Source organism: Sitophilus oryzae, unplaced genomic scaffold (genome assembly GCF_002938485.1).
Source record: "Sitophilus oryzae breed Bouriz unplaced genomic scaffold, Soryzae_2.0 scaffold_935_pilon_pilon, whole genome shotgun sequence".
Lineage (NCBI taxonomy): Eukaryota > Metazoa > Arthropoda > Insecta > Coleoptera > Curculionidae > Sitophilus > Sitophilus oryzae.
Window position 1 is genome coordinate 1352801 of NW_022147567.1, and position 20979 is coordinate 1373779.

At 33.5% G+C, this 20979-nt stretch overlaps 1 protein-coding gene across 2 annotated transcripts in view; it reads left to right on the forward strand.

The window, feature by feature from the left end:
* LOC115890875 (methyltransferase-like protein 9) overlaps positions 1–11208 on the forward strand; it is a 437961-nt gene extending 426753 nt beyond the window's left edge. For both annotated transcript variants that reach the window (XM_030911230.1, XM_030911231.1), the window contains exon 5: positions 10941–11208. In XM_030911230.1, the coding sequence (XP_030767090.1) occupies positions 10941–11146 (206 nt within the window). In that variant the 3' untranslated portion in view covers positions 11147–11208. The remainder of the gene's footprint in view (positions 1–10940) is intronic.
* Positions 11209–20979: the final 9771 nt, after the last annotated feature.

The following is a 20979-nucleotide window of genomic DNA, read 5'->3' on the forward strand; positions in this document are numbered from 1 at the left end:
TCAATTGTGGCTTTAGTTTCAGTTGCAGCATTGCTGGGTGAGATAGAGTAAAGTCCATTATCTCATTTGTTTCGAGACTACAAAAAAATGTCAAATACAAAAGTTATAGGGAATATTAAGATACACATTTTAAAATTATTATAGAGTATACAGGGTCTTTCAAAATGTGGATATATGTTTTTAATGTAACACCCTATTTTATTTATTTTAAGATTCTGCGTAAAAATTCTATAACTTTTTATATATAATGTTATATACCCACAAATTAATGGTTTTTGTAATATTTAAATTTGTTTTATGCAAATGTTAAATTGCAATGTGTAAAAAAATTAATTTTTTTTTTTTTTTTTTTTTTTTTTTAATTTAAAATTTATGAAAGTTCTAGAGATTAAGAAGATATATGTTAAGATATTTTAATAAAAAAAAAAAAAAAAAAATGTTTAAATATTTATAATTTCAACTACTTAAAATTAAAAAATCTCAAATTTTTTGATAATTTTCTATATATTTTTCATTTTTTCTGATAGATTTTGCAAAGCTCTTCAGCTTTTATTAAGTATGTCATATACCTATTTTTTAATAGTTTTGACTTATTTCAACGTTTTTCTATTTTTACCCTAATTTTAATGGTAAACACAAAATAAAAACACTAAATCTTCTAATACACCAAAACACTTTTGCTTTTTACATGGTACGCGCGTTTCTTTAACCATATTAGCATCATGGCAGATGATTATAAATTTACCATCCACAAGTTGAGCGTTTATATACTCACTCAGTAGACTTTCGAGTGGGCGTGCTTCAAATCAGCCAACCGGTCAAGAGCTAAGCTGGGCGTAACAGTTCAGATACCGCCACTAAGTAGTAGGAACAAAGAACTTGAAGGAATTGGACCATTGACTCTGTTCTATCATTTGATAATTCTGATGCTTTTGCATATGTAATTGCTATGAGACATTTAATTAATTTTTTTTTTTTTTTTTTTTTTAAAATGTTTAATTTATCCAACAAGCCATGTTCTAACTGTGCATAAGATTTATCCGGTCTACCATATCTTATATGAGCTAAATGTTCCTTAATCTAGTTAATATTGATCTCTAGTTTGCCCAACATATTTATGATTACGATACTTTACTAGAAAATTTCACTTAAATACAAACTTTTTGAGGTGGAGGTGTTTTATCTTTGGATTACCTAACTTGGTGTTGTAATTGTTATGTTTATAAAGTTTATAATTTATGACATTCTTAAAAAGGACTTCCTTTTAGATACAGATAACTCTATCGACGGTGTATCGAAAAAATATTGGATGTGTATCCGTACATTTCAGCTGTTCTAATGGCAAATCTCTCTCTACAACACCTTATCTTTCTAGTTTGAAGGTGGGAAACTAGTAAACTCTACTAAAATTTAATGACATTTTTATGATGTGATTCATTAGGAATATATCTGCGTGTAGTGGTATCTTTTCTATAGATATCAAATTGACTAATACATCATGGCAAATGGTAATCTGTCGTTCTCAATTTCATGCGTAAATTTATTGGAAGGAAAACGATTATTTAACTTAGAAATAAAATTATCTAAGGTGTCTGAATGTGTGTCCAAAACAGCAGAAATATCATCCACATACCTAAACCATACTCTTGGAAAATACTCAAACTGATTCTTGGCCTCCACTTCAAACCTGCTCATGAATAAATTCGCCAAATGGAAGGAATAATGGATTACCCATTTGCTGTGCAGCTAAGCTGTTCAAAGTTATTAAATTCTGAAACAATTTTGTTTCATACATATGAAAACTCAATATATTCTCACACGGTTTGTTGTCGAGACCATTGCGTTCAGTAATTCCTTTAAGTAGCCTAAGGTATGTGGAATTGGAACATTTCGGAACAACGAATTGATGTATATTCCAAAATTTCAGAAGGAGACAAGGCTGCCTTCATGCAATTATATGCTAATTTTGTTAAATGAATTCAATATTATTTTTAACTTTGAAAGAAGGTTCTGATCAGGTAAATTTTAGAACTCCCTTGATAACCATTTTGCCATATTATAAGTCGGAGAACCTTCAGCCGAAACAATTGGGCATAGACTTGTCAGTTTGCGATTACGGCGAAACATACAGAGCCCCACCTGGTAACCAGAGGGATTGGATACTTACCATTCCCTCTTTAACGAAAAAGATCAACAAGGGTATGTTACCACATTCTTTTAGAGTTTTAACGATATACTACCATCTTAAATAAAGGGTTCTTTTTGAATTTATGTAGGGGCCATTATCGATTAAGTTGTTAACCTTATCATAATAGTCTTTTTAATCTAAATAACAACCTTATTTCCCTTATCAGCTTTTAGATAGAAACAATCTTTGTTACGTAAACTCTTGACAATATTGTTGATTTATTAAATTCTTAGCGAGCAAATGATAACTGATTTTTGAAACTCTCTTATGTCTTTAGAAGCCTCAGGCAAGTGCTGAATAGCATTTTCAACACCAACGACGATTTCTTCCAAAACAGATTATGGGCCAATGCATATAACACAAGCCTTTTTGTTTTAATAAACTTTAGGCTCAACATTTATCATATAAGTCTGTGAAGAAAAGGTGCTACTGCATGTTTACATGTCTCTTTTTGGAAAACATGTGTTTGTTTTTAGAGCTTTTTAATTTTTAACTTATTATTCAAGCAAATGGACATTTTCTTAACAAATTTTTGTAGTGTGATATTAACCCACCTGAAACATATATTTCTTTCTGAGAGAGACACCAGCTACAATTACTCTCTGCATTCAGTTGAACTTATGAAGTTTTTGTAAGTCCATGAGCTTCAATTTTCTAAGCATACTTCGTTTACTATACAGAAATTTGATTTCTAAATCAAGCCATTTTGTTTTGCAATTTTCTCTACCTTATGACTAACGTTACTTTTTGGAATATCAACTTTAATAAAACTAGGATAAGCTGAATTGGCTTTGCATGATTTAAGAAACAAATATCTGCTCCTAATAACCTGATCTTGATGCTGAGCTTTTACGATAAAATTGTTCTGTTTTCAATTACGCTATAATATCATAGTTGCCGTGACAAAACAAAAATATTTGTACTTATTTTTTAACTTAGTAGTTTAATAATTAGTTACAAATTTTTTTTTTTTTTTTTTTTTTTTTTTGTTATAATAATAGTAAATATGATAGTTATAATGTTTCATATTATGAAAGATGACATTTGGATTTTCCGTCGGGCCGAATAGCCGCAGATTAGGGTAATACTAACTAGATTACCTAATTGATGACGACTACGATATTGAAGATTTCTCCATGACATACAAATGGTACTTTCTCGTAGTAATTCTGGTTTATGGTATGTTGTTCGTAAACCAATATTACTACTGCCTCGAAACCGTCCCATTACATACTGAAAATATTATAATATATAATATAATATGAAAAATGCTAGATAATCTACATATATTCTTACCCATAGTACTTAAAGTACTATATATAATATATAATTACTAGAACCAATATAATTTGTTCGTGTATATCAGTCACATTGATAATCATTTTTTAGGAAAATCTGAAACTATTACCTCTACCTCTACCATTTATACAAAATTCAAAACAAAATAAAATTTACTTTTTGTTCTTAACTTGCTTAACAGACATATGTGTTTTGATAATAATTATTTTTTTTTGTCATAATTTTTAAATATTTATGGCCTTTCTGAAGGTTTTTTGTTTTATAAGATATTTATAATAAATCATAAATTATTATTAAATAGGTATATGACATACTTATTAAAAGTTGAAGAGCTTTTAAAATCTATCAGAAAAAATCAAAATATTTTTTTTTCTTCATTTAAAAATTTTTTTAGATTTTTTAATTTTAAGTAGTTAAGTATAAATATATTTTTAAACACCCTCTAGCATTTTCTTTAAAATATCTTAACATATATCTTCTTTTTGATCTCTATAGAACTCTCATACCAAATTTTGGTATTCCAACTTCAGAAACAATGATACTACTGACAATTTTTTGCCTGATTTCATTTGTATAAACCATAAATTTAAATATTACCATAAAACTATTAATTTTAGGTATAACGTTATGTATACTAGTTATAGAATTTTACACAGAATCTAAAAATAAAATACTAAATAAGATTGTTGCCTTTAAAAAGAAACATGTATTATATCACCACTTTTTTACAGGAAAGCACCCTGTACCCTGTATACTCTATAATAATCTTAAAATGTGTATCTTAATCTTCCCTATAACTTTTGTATGTAACATTTTTTTGTAAACCTCGAAACAAATGAGATAATGGACTTTACTCTATCGTTGACTCACCCTGTACATGTACTGCCAACATATCGTTTTACTGCCAAGCGACTGCCTATGACTGACATGTAATTATTATAGGCGACTGCCGTAAGACTGCCAATGACTGCCAGCGACTGCCAAAAAAATGTACAGGTAATTCCAATAGTGAGACACCCCTCGCTCGATATATAATTACTTACAACTTGCTTACAACGTTGTATTACTCTTAAATCTTTTTATATTATTTGGAACGTTTGAAATTGTTTAAAAATATATTTGTGGCGTTTGAAAAAAAATAGTATGTTCTATTCATGATCGCGATTAGGTTCTAAGCCTAACGGTACCGCGTAAACAGCATACGATATTGCAAATCTGTCTAGTAAATAGCATACCTGATTCCAAATGTTAACTGCCTTAACACCTCTTATAAACAGCAAACGATCTCGCAAAATTTGTTAATGGGTTGCTTGTAATCAGCATTCAGGATCGCAAATTTTGTTTGTTAACACAAATTAAACCAGCCAAAAATAAAAAACAGGATCTTATCAAGTCGGTTAACCTTTCCAATAACAACCACGCATATTGCTGCTTAACTTTGATGATCATACTGTCAAGGTGTATTACTGGTTGCATAACTGCATACTGCTAAAAAATCGCAATGTGCCTTGAGGAACCTGGCGCATTCGCCAGAAAGTAAAGAAAATTATAGAATTCTTTAGAAAAATCTGAAACAACCGCCAGAAGTATGAGCCCGCGCTTTGACAGTTGGACAAGTTTAAAAGTTTGAAGTTTGAAGTTTGAAGGTTGAAGTCTAAAGTCTGAGATTTGAAAATACCGCAGAAATACCGTTTAAGTAAGTACCATACAGTCGAAAAAAACGGCGTCCAGTTGGCTGAAATGAAGATCGCTGTCATTTTATATGTAAACAATTTATATGGGGAAATGTCATCGATCATCATGCAATGGTGCATAAGTTATGTTGTAAATAGTATAAGTTTTGTACAGAGTGAAACAAATAAATTCGTTAAGTATTTTTATCGTGAGTTTAAATAGTGGACCACGGAATCCGTAACAATTGGTGTCTACGGAGATTGCGTTCCAGAGAGTTTTTAGAAAATTAAGTGGATTGAAAGATTTTTAGACCGAATTAGAGTGTTTTTATGGTTGGTACAAAGGAACAAAAGCGAAGAAAATGGAGGAAGTAAGCAAACTATTAGACGATTTTATGGAGAATATGAGAAGAGAAAAGGCAAAAGAACAAGAGAGGCTGCGAAAAGAAAAAGCGGAAGATCAAGAAAGACTCCGTAAGAACGAGAAGAAGAGCGAGCGCGACTAGAAAAAGAGAAAGAAGAGGAAAAACTACGACGTCAAAAAGAACAAGACAGCTTCTGAAAATCAGCATGGAGAATCAGAGACTAGACAGGAGAACGATTTGGAGAAAGTAGCAGAAAATCTAGAAGTGCGTCATGAAAGATAAACAAGAAAGAACAGAGCCGGCTTGAGAAAATTTTCGAAGATTTAAAATTCAACGACAACAAGACAAACAAAAGAAGAACAGGACCGGCAGCAAGAAAATTTTCAATTTAAAAATACAACATAATAGAGAAAAACAAGAAGAACAGGACCAGCTTGAGAAAATATTAGGAAATTTGGAAATTCGTGTGGAGGAGCGACGTCACAGGGAAAGACAAGAAGATCAGGACCGTCTAAAGAAAACTTTGGAAAATCAATTTCCTGACTACAGAAGAATTTTGAAGACCTGGAAAACGACAGGAGAACCATTTCCAAGAAGTTGTAGAAGATCTGGAGGAGTGCCTTCAGCAGAAGATAGAAGGATTGGAGATGGACCTACAGAAGACCAAGGTACAAGTAAGGACACCTGGCGTTCATGGAACTGCGAACCTCAAGGCCCCAACCTACGATGGACAAACCACCTGGACTATGTACCACCGCCAGTTTGAAGCAGCGGCTGCTGCCAATGGATGGATTGACCAAGAGAAAGCAGCAGCACTTGCCATCGCGCTGCGAGGCCCCGCCCTGGAACTGTTGCAAACTATTCCTGCAGCCCAACAGCAGGAATACCAAACTTTGGTCGCTGCACTGGACAGAAGATATGGCGACCAACATCGACGTCAACTTTACCAGGCACAGATCAAGACGCGCCTGCAGAGGTCCGGAGAGATTCTGCAGGAATTCGAAGCTTACGTCGGCTGGTACACTTGGCATATCCAGAAGCACCGGAAGGGTTTGGGGAGGAACTCGCTGCCCAGCGCTTTATCAGCGGACTGAGGGACAACGAGTTACAGAGGGCGCTGCAAATGTCCCGATTTTCTACCAGCAGCGAAGCACTGGTCAGGACGCTGGAAATCGAAGCTGCTTTTAGCGCCATCCCTAGACCGAGGATAAGATCGGTAACGGTAGAGGAACAGCCCGTGAGTACCCACAGAAGTTTGGAGGAGATGTGTAGAAAATTCGACAAACTGTGTGAGCTACTAATAAACAAAGGAGTCAACAACACCCAGACAGAGAATCAAAGAAGATTCCAGGATATGAGTTGCTATAGATGTGGCATGAATGGCCACATTAAACGGGTTTGCCGCGTTCAAATGCGATTCCATTCACCATCCAGAGAACATCGGCATATCGGAAGATCCCAGGACATAAGTTGCTATAGATGTGTCAGGAATGGCCACATCAAACGGGAATGCCGCGTCCAAATGCGATTCCGTTTACCATCGAAAGAACATAGGCACCAGGAATTCAACACTAATGAGCGAGTGTTGGCTGAAGAAAACAGAGCCCCAAGGATGTTTTCCGTTTAAGAAGTCTAGGAAGAACCCCTGACAGTTTGGTGATCGACAGGAAAGTCAATGGAAAGGGAATTCGAATGACTGTGGACACTGGCGCTATGGTATCGTTGGTACGGGCTACCTCAGTGCAAGGGTTGAAGATGATGCCTCTTAGAAGAAGAGTGTATTTACGTACAGTTACGGGGGAAATGGCCGTTGTACGGGGAGAGGTTTTCATGGAATTGGAGTTAGGGAATTTGAAGTTTCGGCATAGCGTTTTAGTGGCAGACATTGAAGATGATTTTATCATGGGTATGGATGTGATCAGTCAACATGGTTTTTCGTTTGATCACCATAGAATCATCCTGAAAATCGGAAATGAGGAATTTTCTGTATCTAAGAAGAGAAGAGACCAGAAATATGGAAGAAAAGCTAAATCGAAAATTGTGATGAGCCTGGTGATACCAGAAGACTGTGTTCGGAAGCCCAAACGTTGGGTGCCGTGTAGGACAGGTACAAATTATCGACAACGAACCGGATCGACGACGAGCTACCTTGGGCAAGAAAATGCAACTTGTCGCGGCACTATCGAAATAAAATTTTTAAAACTGAGGAACTGACGAACAATGGACGACGATACAAGTGAGGAAAGATCAAATGGAAGAACCAGACATCGGAGCAATACTACGGCCCAAGGAAGGTAACGGCGATAGACCACCGTGGCAGGATATTGCGGACAGAGTGCTCGTTTTCAAAGCTCTCTGGGCTCAGTGGAATTCACTGGTGATTGGGAATGGATTGTTAAAGCGCGCTTGGGAAAGTGCGGATGGCAGGACAACTCAGTTACTGGTACCAAGGAAGAAAGTTACCCAGGTATTGGAAGAAATTCATGGTGGTAAAACTGGAGCCCATCTTGGGGTAAACAAGATCTTGAGCAAGCTGAGAGACCGTTTTTACTGGGTGGATTATTGTGAAGATGTTAAGAAATGGTTTCAACGTTGTAAGATTTGCGCAGCTAGACAAGGACGATCTAGGGGAAAAATGGAACAAGATAACGTTGGACTGTCGTTCGAAGGAATCATTAGGAAGGAAAGATTATTGGGAATTCATAAGGCCGTGTGAAGTAAGATTACGCTAGCCAGTGACCGGATGAAAGCTCGTTACGACCTCAGAGCTAATTCTACGGGTTTTCAACAGGACGATAGGTTATGGTTGTATAACCCACAGCGCAAGAAAGGAAGGTCCCAAAGTTAACTCCAGCATGGGAAGGTCCTTATACAGTCATCAAGAGGATAAGTGATGTTGTGTACCGGATTCAACGCAGCCCTAGGGTAAGATGAAAGTAGTTCATCTGGATCGATTGAAGAGATACCAGACGGGAAACCTTGATCGGGACGATCAAATTTGAGAGGGGGGCAATGTCAAGGTGTATTACTGGTTGCATAACTGCATACTGCTAAAAAATCGCAATGTGCCTTGAGGAACCTGGCGCATTCGCCAGAAAGTAAAGAAAATTATAGAATTCTTTAGAAAAATCTAGAAACAACCGCCAGGGGGTATATAAGGCCCGCGCTTTGACAGTTGGACAAGTTTAAAGTTAAAAGTTTTGAAGTTTGAAGTTTGAAGTCTAAAGTCTGAAGTTTGAAAATACCGCGAAATACCGTTAGAGTAATAGTAGTTGCATAAGTTGTGTTGTAAATAGTATAAGTTGTGTACAGAGTGAAACAAATAAATTCGTTAAGTATTTTATCGTGAGTTTAAATAGTGGACCCACGGAATCCGTAACAATACGAAAAAAAAACGTTAACGTGCTGTTAATTGAAAAAAGTTCGATTATTATAGAGGATTATAAAGTAAAACCTAAAATCGTCTGTCGAGAAATCAACAGAACATATAGATTCACAAATGACACTATCTTATTTTCATCCAACTTACATACGTATGTAAATTACTTAAAACAAAATAGAGATATAATTATATTTTCCATAGAACTTAATGTAAATCTCTAATACCGAACTACTGTGTTAAAAAACATTTGTCCTTGTAACTATAAAAAATTAAAATCAAGAAGGAACTAAGTTACAATCTTCTTGTACTAGAAAAAGTCAAATTTTACCTGCAAAGAAACTATATACAGTGTAACAGAACTACACAAAGTGAAATTTGTGAAAAGTAAAGCCTGGTTATTCTCTAAACATTGGGTAAAATATCCTGGAAATTTAAAACATTATGTAACTTTATTCATTTTAGCACTCATTTTTTGGTTTCGATTGATAATCTGAGTTTTTTTAAGTTAATTTGTCTTGAGTAATTGCTCTGGTTAATTTCTGTAACTTACCTCAATTTCTTTGAAAGGTGTTATATTTTTTTTATTTAGTAACTTATATATTCGTGGTTTGGGGGCAAATTAATTTTTTGCAAAATAATATTTAGTACTATCACAGATTATACAGATTATAATCTTTGTTTTTTATTTGTTGTTTTTCGTAGTTCCAATTTTCGGAATCGGGCACTAGTTAGGTGACTAGTTTGCGCACATAGCACGCCCACTTATGGCCTCTAAAATTGTGCACAGCGCCTGACCGGCACAATTATTAGAGAGTTATCGGAAAACCGAATAGCGTCATCCAGTATTTACGCGTATCTTATCATGGTTACGATATGCGCGAGTCAATTTTTAACGCAACACCCGCTAATAACGTTACCGCCTGACGTAATTTGCGGATCAATTACACCAAGCGCTCTTTCTAAATAACCAAATAACCTCTAATAACGTTTAAAAATTGTTTAAATGGGCATGTGTGGGTATTTGACAACCGGAGCCGGCCGGCGCCGCCGCCGGCGAGATCTTTTATTTTAGGTTATGTTTGAATTGTTTTGAATTATTGCTTTAGTTTTATTAGGTAATTTGATATTTAAGTAGCTGGGATTAGTTTTAATTAAATAATATGGCTTAAAATATGGATTCCACCTCTTCCAATACTAAAGAACCTATAAAGAGTCTTAGGTTTACAGCAGAAGACGACTTAGCCCTTCTAAGAGAATTTGTTGCTTGTTGCCCTAAACCCACTGGCAGACGTTGAACAATAAAGCACTGGAAATAAGCACTTTAGCCCTTTAGTTTTAAAATACCTAGTAAACAAAACAATTTCAAAGTTTTAAATTCAAAGTTAGGTTATGTTTAAATAGCGGACGCGACGCGATCAGAATTCTTTTCGATCCGATAACTATAAATGAATAGAGTTAATACCACCTCACGTAAAGGAAATAACACCAGGCCTTATTAACGTCCATGCACGCTATTCGGTTTAGCGATATCTCTCTATTACGCTGTTTATTGTTACTTTACGCGAGTTTATTTTTGCGCACAGGAAATTTGACTCGTTTGCACATCGTCATAAAAAACAATTTTCGTACCACGAATTAGGGACAAGATTTTTATCTGTATACTTATAGGATACCTAATCTGTGGTACTATATTCTCTGGTAGCACTTGGGAATTTTGCGATCTTGAATGCTGATTACGAGCAACGAATCAACAAATTTCGCTATATCGTCTGCTGTTTAAAAGAGGAGTTAAGGCAGTTAAAATATGGAATCACGGATGCTATTTACTAGACGGATTTGCGATATCGTATGCTGTTTACGCGGCATTGTTCGGCCTAGAACCGAATCGCGATCATGAACGTTGTTTATAAATATACCGCCGGGGACGGACAAGTTTTCATCTGGTAACCCTATCCATAAGCATCTAACGTACACCATCGCCGTGAATCGCCCTATATATCAGTTCAATATGTCATGAAATCTTATTTTTCTAGGATCATCGGATCACAAACCCGTTGAAGCTCTACCCGTCAAAGGCAATACATTCGAATCACAAGTAGAAAGTTTAGTGGAGAACGTGCTGAGAGCAAAATTCGAATTGATATCATGGAGTAGAGTACCTTATCTCTGCGAGGGAGATTTACGCCAGTCGTACTACTGGTTGGATGATGTTATTTTAGTGTTAAAAGCGACAAAATAAGCTTTAAATAATCGAAGGATTAAATCGAATTATATTTTTATTACATAAACGTCATAATTAACAATTTTAGCATATTTTAGGATATACCGGGTGCGTCTCAAAAGTGGCTCACCCCTATAACTTTTTTATTTTTTCAGATACAAAAAGGAGATTTGGTATGTTAGTATATGACATAAATTAGGATTGATTGGCATATTCAATTGTTTTTGGTTACTTTCTGTTTCACCGGAAATTACTACAACTTTTGATTTTTAAATGGCACTTTCGGTATTTTTTTACTTCATTCGATAGAAAATGACATTCTGAATAGAATGATATATCATATGTCAACTTTTGACATTCTCGCTTAATATAAAATTGTATTTAAAAATTCAATCTAGAGTGTCATGGCAATGTTAAAAACAAGTCATTCATCAGTTCTTAATCAAGGAGCCTTGGAAAATAGATTTGTTCGCCTAATGTTTTTAGTGTCTTGTCTCGACCAGTTAGAAAATGCACAAATCGTATTTTTAATAATATCTCAATTTTTTCAAATGGAACGAGGGTGGCTCGTTAGCGTATTTCGAAAAAGCATTTTTTTACGAATAATTTGATACCACACAGTTCGTATTTCGAGTCAAATTTTCATTACGAACAGCAAGTTATAACTTCAAATAAATCATATGCGAAATGTCAAAAATTGATGTATGAAACGTCATTCTATTCAGAGTGTTATTTTCTATTGAATAAAGTAAACAAATACCGAGGGTGCCATTTAAAAATCAAAAGTTGTAGTCATTTCCGGTGAAACAGGAAGTGACCAAAAACAATTGAAGATGTCAATCAGTCCTAATTTATGTCATATACTAACATACCAAATCTGGTTTTTTAACTGAAAAAATAAAAAAGTTATAGGGTTGAGCCACTTTTCAGACGCACCCGGTATAAGGAATTTAAGATTGTAAGAAAATAATTTCCAATTTGAGGACGATAATTATGATTAATATTATGCGCCTATTATTATGATTATGATCGAATTGTGCAGGGTGTCTCAAATCCAAGAGTGGCTATTGCCATATCAGAATTATAAGAGAGAATTCGTGTTTTTTTATACAAAAATAAACAACGACAGGACGATCAGAAAGTTAAACGAAAGATTTACCTTAACCGAACCTGTGTCCTGTATATTTTAATTGTTTTTGAAAGATATTTTTATTTCGATTTCAAATACCTATATATACAGTTTGTGTATATTTACATGAACCATTTTTCAATTATTTTGGTGTAATTAATGCAACAACCACACAATATACCGGGTGGGTCTCAAAAGTGGCTCACCGCTGTAACTTTTTTATTTTTTCAGATAAAAAACGAGATTTGGTATGTTAGTATATGACATAAATTAGGATTGATTGACGTATTCAATTGATCACTTCCTGTTTCACCGGAAATGACTACAACTTTTGATTTTTAAAAGGCACCCTCGGTATATTTTTACTTTATTCGATAGAAAATGACATTCTGGATAGAATGACATATCATATGTCAACTTTTGACACTTTCGCCTAATAAAAAGTTGTATTTTAAATTCCAATATAGAGTGCTAGTGAAAAACACTAACTTTTAATCAAGGAGCCTTGGAAAAATATATTTGATAATCTAATGTTTTAGAGTCTTATCCTGATTGGTTAAAAGATGGTATTTTTAACCATATCTCAATTTTTTCAAATGGAACGAGGGTGGCTCATTAGCATATTTGGAAAAAGTATTTTTTACGAATAATTTGATACCGCACACTTGGTATTTGAGTCAAATTTTCGTTATGAACGGCCATATTATAATTTCAAATAAACCATAGGCGCACATGTCAAAAGTTAACATATGATATATCATTCTACTCAGATGTTATTTTTTGTCGAATAAAGTAAAAAATACAGAGGGGTGCTAATTTAAAAATCAAAAGTTGTAGTCATTTCCGGTGAAATAGAAAGTGACCGAAAACAATTGAATGCGTCAATCAATCCTAATTTATGTCATATACTAACCTACTAAATCTCGTTTTTTTTAACTGATAAAGTAAAAAAGGTATAGGGGTGAGCCACTTTTAAGAGGCACCCGGTATAGATAAAGTGTTTGATATTGGGACATCCTGTATATAAAATCAGAAATAGGATAAAAACGATTTTCCAAAACAAACGTAAAATATACAGGGTGTTCCATTAAAAAATATAAAGTTATAAATGTTCTGCAGGCAGTAATTATTCTCACCTTCCTGATCGTCTTTTGTTTATTTTATTCCACTTTCTGGTGGTTCAGGAAAAACCTTAATACTGCCTGTAGGTATTACACTAATGGTGGGTTCATACAGCCAAATAAAATAAAATAAGAATAAAATAAAATAAAATAAGAAAGTTGGTTATATGGGATACCGTACATGCGTTCATACAGCCAAATAAAATAACAAATAAAATAAGAAGTTTTTATCTTTTAACTTCTTGTTTTATTTTATGTGAAAACGGCTTTGCGCACGCTTAATTCTAACCTACAAATATTTTCAGTTTGGATTTCATTTATTTTATAATTTCACATAAGTAAAATGTATAATATAGTAGGCAACGAATAAATAAATATACTATAAATAGTAAAATTACTATAAACAATCGTAAAAGTTAACTTTTATCCAGCCTCATCGTACTGCGCATGAGCAAATATATATTTCTTATTTTATTTTATTTGACTGTATGAACGCACACAAATAAGAATTCCTTATTTCTTATTTTATTTTATTCTTATTTTATTTTATTTGGCTGTATGAACCCACCATAAATATCTCCGAAAATCGTGGCGTGCATATAATGTAGGCAAAAAGATGTTGTCTACCCAAGACAAAATCCTTTTTTTATACATTATAACTTATTAATAATGCAAAACATATTAGCAATAAACAATTTTTATCATATTTTTTATGATTTGAGCTAAAAATTCTGCCTCCCAAAGATATTTTTTTCTCAGTTATTAGGTTTATTTTAACCCATAAATTCGATAGGTTAGTTTTTTGGCTCACTCTAAGGTACACAAATGAAGTAATAACTTACTTAGATCACTTCATCTTTCCGAAGGTGGCAACTTCGTACAGCATGTACCATATCGTCGGTGAAATGTGATAAACTGCTAACTCCATTATTCCTAATTTTACAGGAGAGCAAAAAAACGGTACAAAAAAATATGTACACATGTAGGAAGTATTTTCATGCGTTAATATGATAAATAGATAAGAATTTTATTTGCTGAGGAACAATAAAACTCAATATTTCGTGTTACATCATTTTTTTCAGACACAATGGGGAGATTCGTCTTGCAGAAATAAGAAATGTGCAGAATAATAATGCAGAAATAAGAAATAAAAATATACTTCTGGAGATAGCAACCTTTATTGTTTGAAATTTTGACAATGGAGTTGAATATTACCCAAACAGATTTAGAAATAATCAATTCAATTTAAAAAATATGATATTCATGACCATATATATTTATAATATCGTCGGTCTAGAAGCAAAACATACACGGGCCCCAGCCTTAGCGGGCCCCCTTTATAGTTCATTATTTATTCTTAACAATATTTGCTTTTGCATTGCATTATGGCGTTTGCATTGCATTGGTTTACCTTGCATTAGGGTAGTTTCCTGATTTCCATACAGGGTGAGTTTTAAATAAGTTCAAATATTTTCAGGGCTGGTAGATATCGATAAAAGAAACATAATAGTTTCTCTTTACCGTTTTTTCAAATAAATCCAAAACAACCGAGTTATTTCACTTTTAAAATTTCCATTTTTTTGCTATAATTTTGAGAATCATTGGATTTTCTTTCTTGTAAATTTAATCTACTACGTATGTTGACATAATACAAAGTATGTTTTTAAACTAAAAATTAAAAAAATTAATTTCCAAAATTTAAAAAAAAAAAGTGTTCCTTGGGTCGAAATATACTACCCCTAAAAATACTTGCACTTATTTAAGACTCACCCTGTATATAATAGGGAAAAATTGACCAAAACGTAAGGCGAAAAAATACGCACGGGCCCCTCCGTACATTGCGAGGGGTCAACCACCATGTTAAAAAATGTACAATGATTTCCATATTTGGCAATCACTCATCAGTTATTCCCATGTATTCCCAAGTATTGCCACTGATTTCCACTAATTGCCAAGTATTTTTATCCGATTCCCAAGTGATTCCCAGTTTTTTAACGATTCCCATGTGATTCCCGATTGATTACCTGATTTCCTCGCTGATTTCCTAAGCAATCACTTGATTCCCAGCCAATTTAATTACGAAAACAATGTTTAAGTGTTTATTTTCGTTTTATTGTGATCGGAAAATATGTGCTAGCCGCATCTAGCAAAAAAAAATGAATATTTTAAAACATCAGAAATTTTAAAAAATATTTCTTCATTACGCCATAAGCAATAATAAGCATGGTTTCTTAGAGATTTCATTATATTTCATTATAAATTTCAAGTTATAATAATTAAAATACACATACAGTACGTTTGTCCGTTCTGTAGCTACGGGGTATCCGTGAGAGGGAAAACGATATTCTCTCCATGTTTTTCTTAATGGATACTATACGTCTAATTTTTCGTAAAAAATTAGACGACGCAATAAAAATTCGACAAATTTGCAAGTAGCCAATAAAATGAGTGGGCGGAGCGATTTGCGGTGATGTATCGTCAAGTCGACGTATAAAATATATTGTTGTTTATTTAAATGTTTTTTGTCCGCATTCCTTTCATAGACACAGATCCAGCAGACGTACTGTACCTACCTACATTTAATGCTAAAAAATGAAACAAAATATGATCAACTGAAACTAAGAAAATCATTATGAATGATATGCGAGATACATTAACTAAGTAAAACTAAAACATACATAATAGAGGTATATTTGGCTTGTAAGTTAAACAGAATAAAAAAAACATTGTACTAAAAATATTGAGGCAGGTACCTACTGCAATAGGAACATGGCATTAAAAATACATTGGCTAAAAAAACTAAAATATTATTACCTATTTAAAAAAAGAACGAAACTGAGAAATAGTATCTAAATAGATAAATTATTAACATTTAAAATCTTTGTATTTTTTGTTTATGGCAACCAAATCGTTTCTCTTGATAGTAAACCGATCACAGCGCCATAATGTCCATGAAAAATGAAACGTCGATGAACTTCTTGTATATCGTCTTTTTTGGGCCATTTAAAAATATCCTTGTCCTGTTGTAAAAATTTCATTTTAAATTTTTCTGATTTACAGTTAATTACTAGCCCTAGATACCATTGCGTGTCATAGTACACAGCATAATATGAGTCTAAGCTAATGGACTCGATAATGGACAATTTAGTCTTAATCGAGGTCTTAATCAAAAACACCCTCTCCACCCCTTACTTCTTAAAACTGCATGTTTCTATTTGTTTTGATAAGAAAATTATGAACTTACCCCTTTACACCCTTCACCTACCTACACTCATTTTCGTTGATTAAATTACGAGTTAAATTGTATTATCGCCAGATCAAATCATCGATCTGAATACCGCCTATTTATATTTGATTTGGTTCCAAAATTGTGAATTTCCCCCTTTCACACCCCTCACTCACCCTCTTTTTTTCATTAAATTGTATTTTTACCACATAAAATCATGAATCTGAAACTGCAAGGTCGTATCATTTTTTATTCCAAAGTTATGAGTTTTTACCCCCTTTACACCCCTTATCTACCCCCTACACCGTTTTTTTTTATAAAAATTTCTTGTTATCAAATCAAAACATAAATCTGAACACCGCATATTTGTATCAGTTTTCATTACAAAATTCTGAATTTACCCCCTTTACACCCTTCACCCACCCCTGTATTTCCGATTTTTTCTTCATAAGATAAGAGTTCATCAGTTCAAACATAAAAACCCCGATAAAATCATAAAATCTGAAAACCGCATGTTTGTATCTGTTTTGGTGCTAAAGTTATGAATTTCCCCCTTTACACCCCTTAACCACCCCCTATCCCCATTTTTTTTTTCATAATAATGTATTGTCATCGGACTTACATTACTGTGCCAAATTTCATTAAAATCGGTTCACGAGAAGTGTGTCAAAAATGAATCGCAAGATTTGACAGACAGCCCAATCAGACAATACAAGTTAAATTAAATCGTTTAATCGAGCGTTTAATAATAAAAATATGTCGTGACAATCATAAAGATACTTTTTAACTCTTGGTGCTCTTGTATTATTTGAATTTTATGATAATAATAATACAGCCATTTTAATTTAATTACATATTTTTTATCAATTAGTTACTTTTAAAAATACATTTTTGTTTAATCTGAACGCACCCAAAAATCAAAATTGACAAATAAAATTTAACCTTATTACCGGGCTTGTTACTATCTGGCTCAATGACTAAAGAATATAAGGACATGTAACGTCCATATATACGGGCTACAACAGAATTTGTGACCTTAGACGCCATTCGTTTGATGGCAAACAAAGAGTCATCATCTGCCTGGTCACCACACACGACAATTTTAGCGATTTTTAATAGTTTGTGTGTAGTGAACTTTGTATAAACTTTATTACAATGGTGATTAGTTGTTCAGCTTTCAAGTGTAAAAGCAGCAGCGATAAGAAAGAGCCAGGAATTACGTTTCATAAGTAAATAAACAGTCAGCTCCACCTTTTTAGCGTTTTTTAGTTTTCTTATTGAATTCGATAATTATTTTTCTGATATTACTCGTATATGTACTTGATATGTGCTATACGTCGATACTAGTTTTGTACCTTTTGTTAACATTTTAATACGTTTTTTTCTTAATTAATTAGCATGATACCATAGTATACACCATAGGCGTAGTCAAAACATTTATCAAAAAATATAAATATCTCTTCAAACAGCTAGGTTAAGAAAAATATGTGCCACGGCACTGTTTAGTGACATCGTCACAATTTGCTCTCGGGTGTTATTTGTCCTTGGATTCTTTAGTCATTGATATGGCTTGAAAGCTAGAAATCTGAAATCAGCTGTTGATAATCGGCCATTTTTTATTTTATTATTACACACCCGTCTAACGATACTTTAGACACCAAGGAAAGATTAAAATTAGTTGAATTTTTAAATAATAAATATTATACAAGCAACGAAGTATATTAAATAATATTAATAAAGTACAGAGTAGAGTACCTACTTATCTTACTGCTTTAGCAAAAGTTTTACGGGCCTGAACACTTTCTAATCACAATAAATAGGTAAAGTACGTCTACTGGATCTGTGTCTATGAAAGGAATGCGAAAAAAAACATTTAAATAAACAGCAATATATCTTATACGTCGACTTGACGAGTACGTCACCGCAAATCGCTCCGCCCACTTATTTTATTGGCTACTTGCAAATTTGTCGAATTTTTATTGATGGGACGCGTCGTCTAATTTTTTACGAAAAACATCGAGAGAATATCGTTTCCCCTCTCACGGATACCCCGTAGCTACAGAACGGATAGACGTACTGTACACATGCGAACGGGGACGCCGCGTCGTGAAAAACTTTTGTATAATGACATGTGATTTCTAGGTTAGGATGAGGTGATTCCTAACGATTACCATATCATTCCCAGCGATTGCCAGTTGATTCCTAGGTGATTCCAGAGATTCCCATGTGATTCCCAGGTATTCCCAGGTGATTCTCAGGGATTTCCATGGATTCCCAGTTGATTGCCATGTTATTCCCAGGAAAATGTACAATGATTTCCAATAGTGGTTTACCCCTCGGTACATTGCCATCCGGGCCCCTTTGGCCTAGTGCGACCCTGGCTCGACGTACTGTACTAAAGACACATACGAATATGAATCTGTGTGTTTGCTTTAGCGTGATCGTAACGGAAATTACGGAGATAGCAGCATTTCGGTGGCTATTTCAGATCACTGGGAGTTAGCAGATATTATTGAGTTAAAATAGCAAATTTTCTTTAATGGGAAAATGTATTTGCTTTCCCATCTTATAGAGTATTTTTTTCTCTTTCTAATGGTATAAAAAACTTATTAACGTAAAAAATGGAGTTAGCAGGTTCTCACGTTTCACTGACGATATGTGAAATATTCTGTAAAAAAAAGGAGTATAAGCAAATGTTTTTAATTTATTAAATTTACATTACGCATACACGCATAATAAATGATTAAGCCGGTATACATTGGCTTTTTACATGTCATTACAAAATACTATGCCATGTATGTGCACTGTAAAGTATTTGTAATAGGTATTTGGCTCTTACCACAGACTAACCTAAACAGATGCGACAAACAATGCAAATGTGAAAATTACATTTTGGCGAATGCGCCAGGCAAATTTTTCCGTTAGATTTGTCATATAGGCGAATTTTACAGCGGACCAGCAAAGTAACCTCCATTCGTTTACTAAGAAGCTACGCCTCCTTTGTGTAGAAAATAGAGAGGGAATTTTGTAGTTCGGAATCAAATAGAGATGATTTTAATTTCATTAGTTTTTTTTCAATTTTTGATACATTCACAATCTATACTTACTAATATATATAAAATTCTTAACCACTCAACGTAAGAAGCTCAATTTTGGCATACAGGTTGATTCTAGGGTGTAGAGGTTCGATAAGAAGACATTTTTCGAAATTCCAGTTCTAAGGGGGTGAAACCATCCCTCAAATATTACAATATTTTTTATTTAAAAAACGGTAAAGTTTCCGAAAAAACGCTTAAACACGTATTTATAACCTATATTTTATTTTGTTTTTTTTACATAATTTAAGATTTTTTAAAAATATATACAGAGTGATTCGAAAAATCTGGTCCTTGATTAATCACGATCCTGCTTAAAGCGCTTGACGTAAAAAGCTGATTTTTGGAAAACGGATTGACTTTAGGGTGTAGAGGTTCGATAAGAAGGGATTTTCCGAATCTCGAATTCTAAGGGGGTGAAACCACCCCTCAAATATTAGAATATTTTTTATTTAAAAACCGATGAGTTTTTCGGAAAACTCTTAAAAACGTATATTTTGTTTTGTTATTTTACATATTTTAAGATTTTTTAAAAATTTATACAGGGTGTTTCATAAGATATGACCATTGAGTAATCACGATTCTGCTTAAACTGCTTGACGTTTAAAGCTGATTTTTGGTAAACGGATTTACTGTGGGTGCAGAGATTCGATAAGGAGGGGTTTCTCGATTCCAAGAGGGTGAAAATGCCCCTCAAATATTACAATATTTGATATTTAAACAACGGTTAGTCTTTCGAGAAAACGCTTGGACACGCATAATTTATTTTGTTTTTTACATATTTTGATTTTTTTTAAAAAATCATACAGGGTGTTCCAAAAAGTTGGGTAATTGATGCTTAACTGCTTGACGTAAAAAAATTATTTTTGGCAAACAGATATTTCGAAAGTCAAATTCCAACGAGATGAAACTACCTGTCAAATATTACCAAGTTATATAATAATATTGCCATATTGTTTTTTCTGAGGCTCAGGACATAAATGTGAGAACATTTTATCCAGTTTGTATGTTAATGGAAATTCTTGCTTTGCTTTATCATCACCATTACAAATGATTAATTCGACGCAAACGAAGTCGCGGGTACACGCTAGTAATTAATAATAACTAAAAGATATTAATACATTTTAAAAAAGGTTTTTTACTATTAGGTATTTTTATGTATTTCTTATTTTATATTATACAATTTCTAACTATATAATTATTAGAAAGTGACTTTGCTGCCGGCTCCGGTTCCATTGACGGCTGAAAGAACGGCGGAAAGTAACGCCTAGCTATAGCCA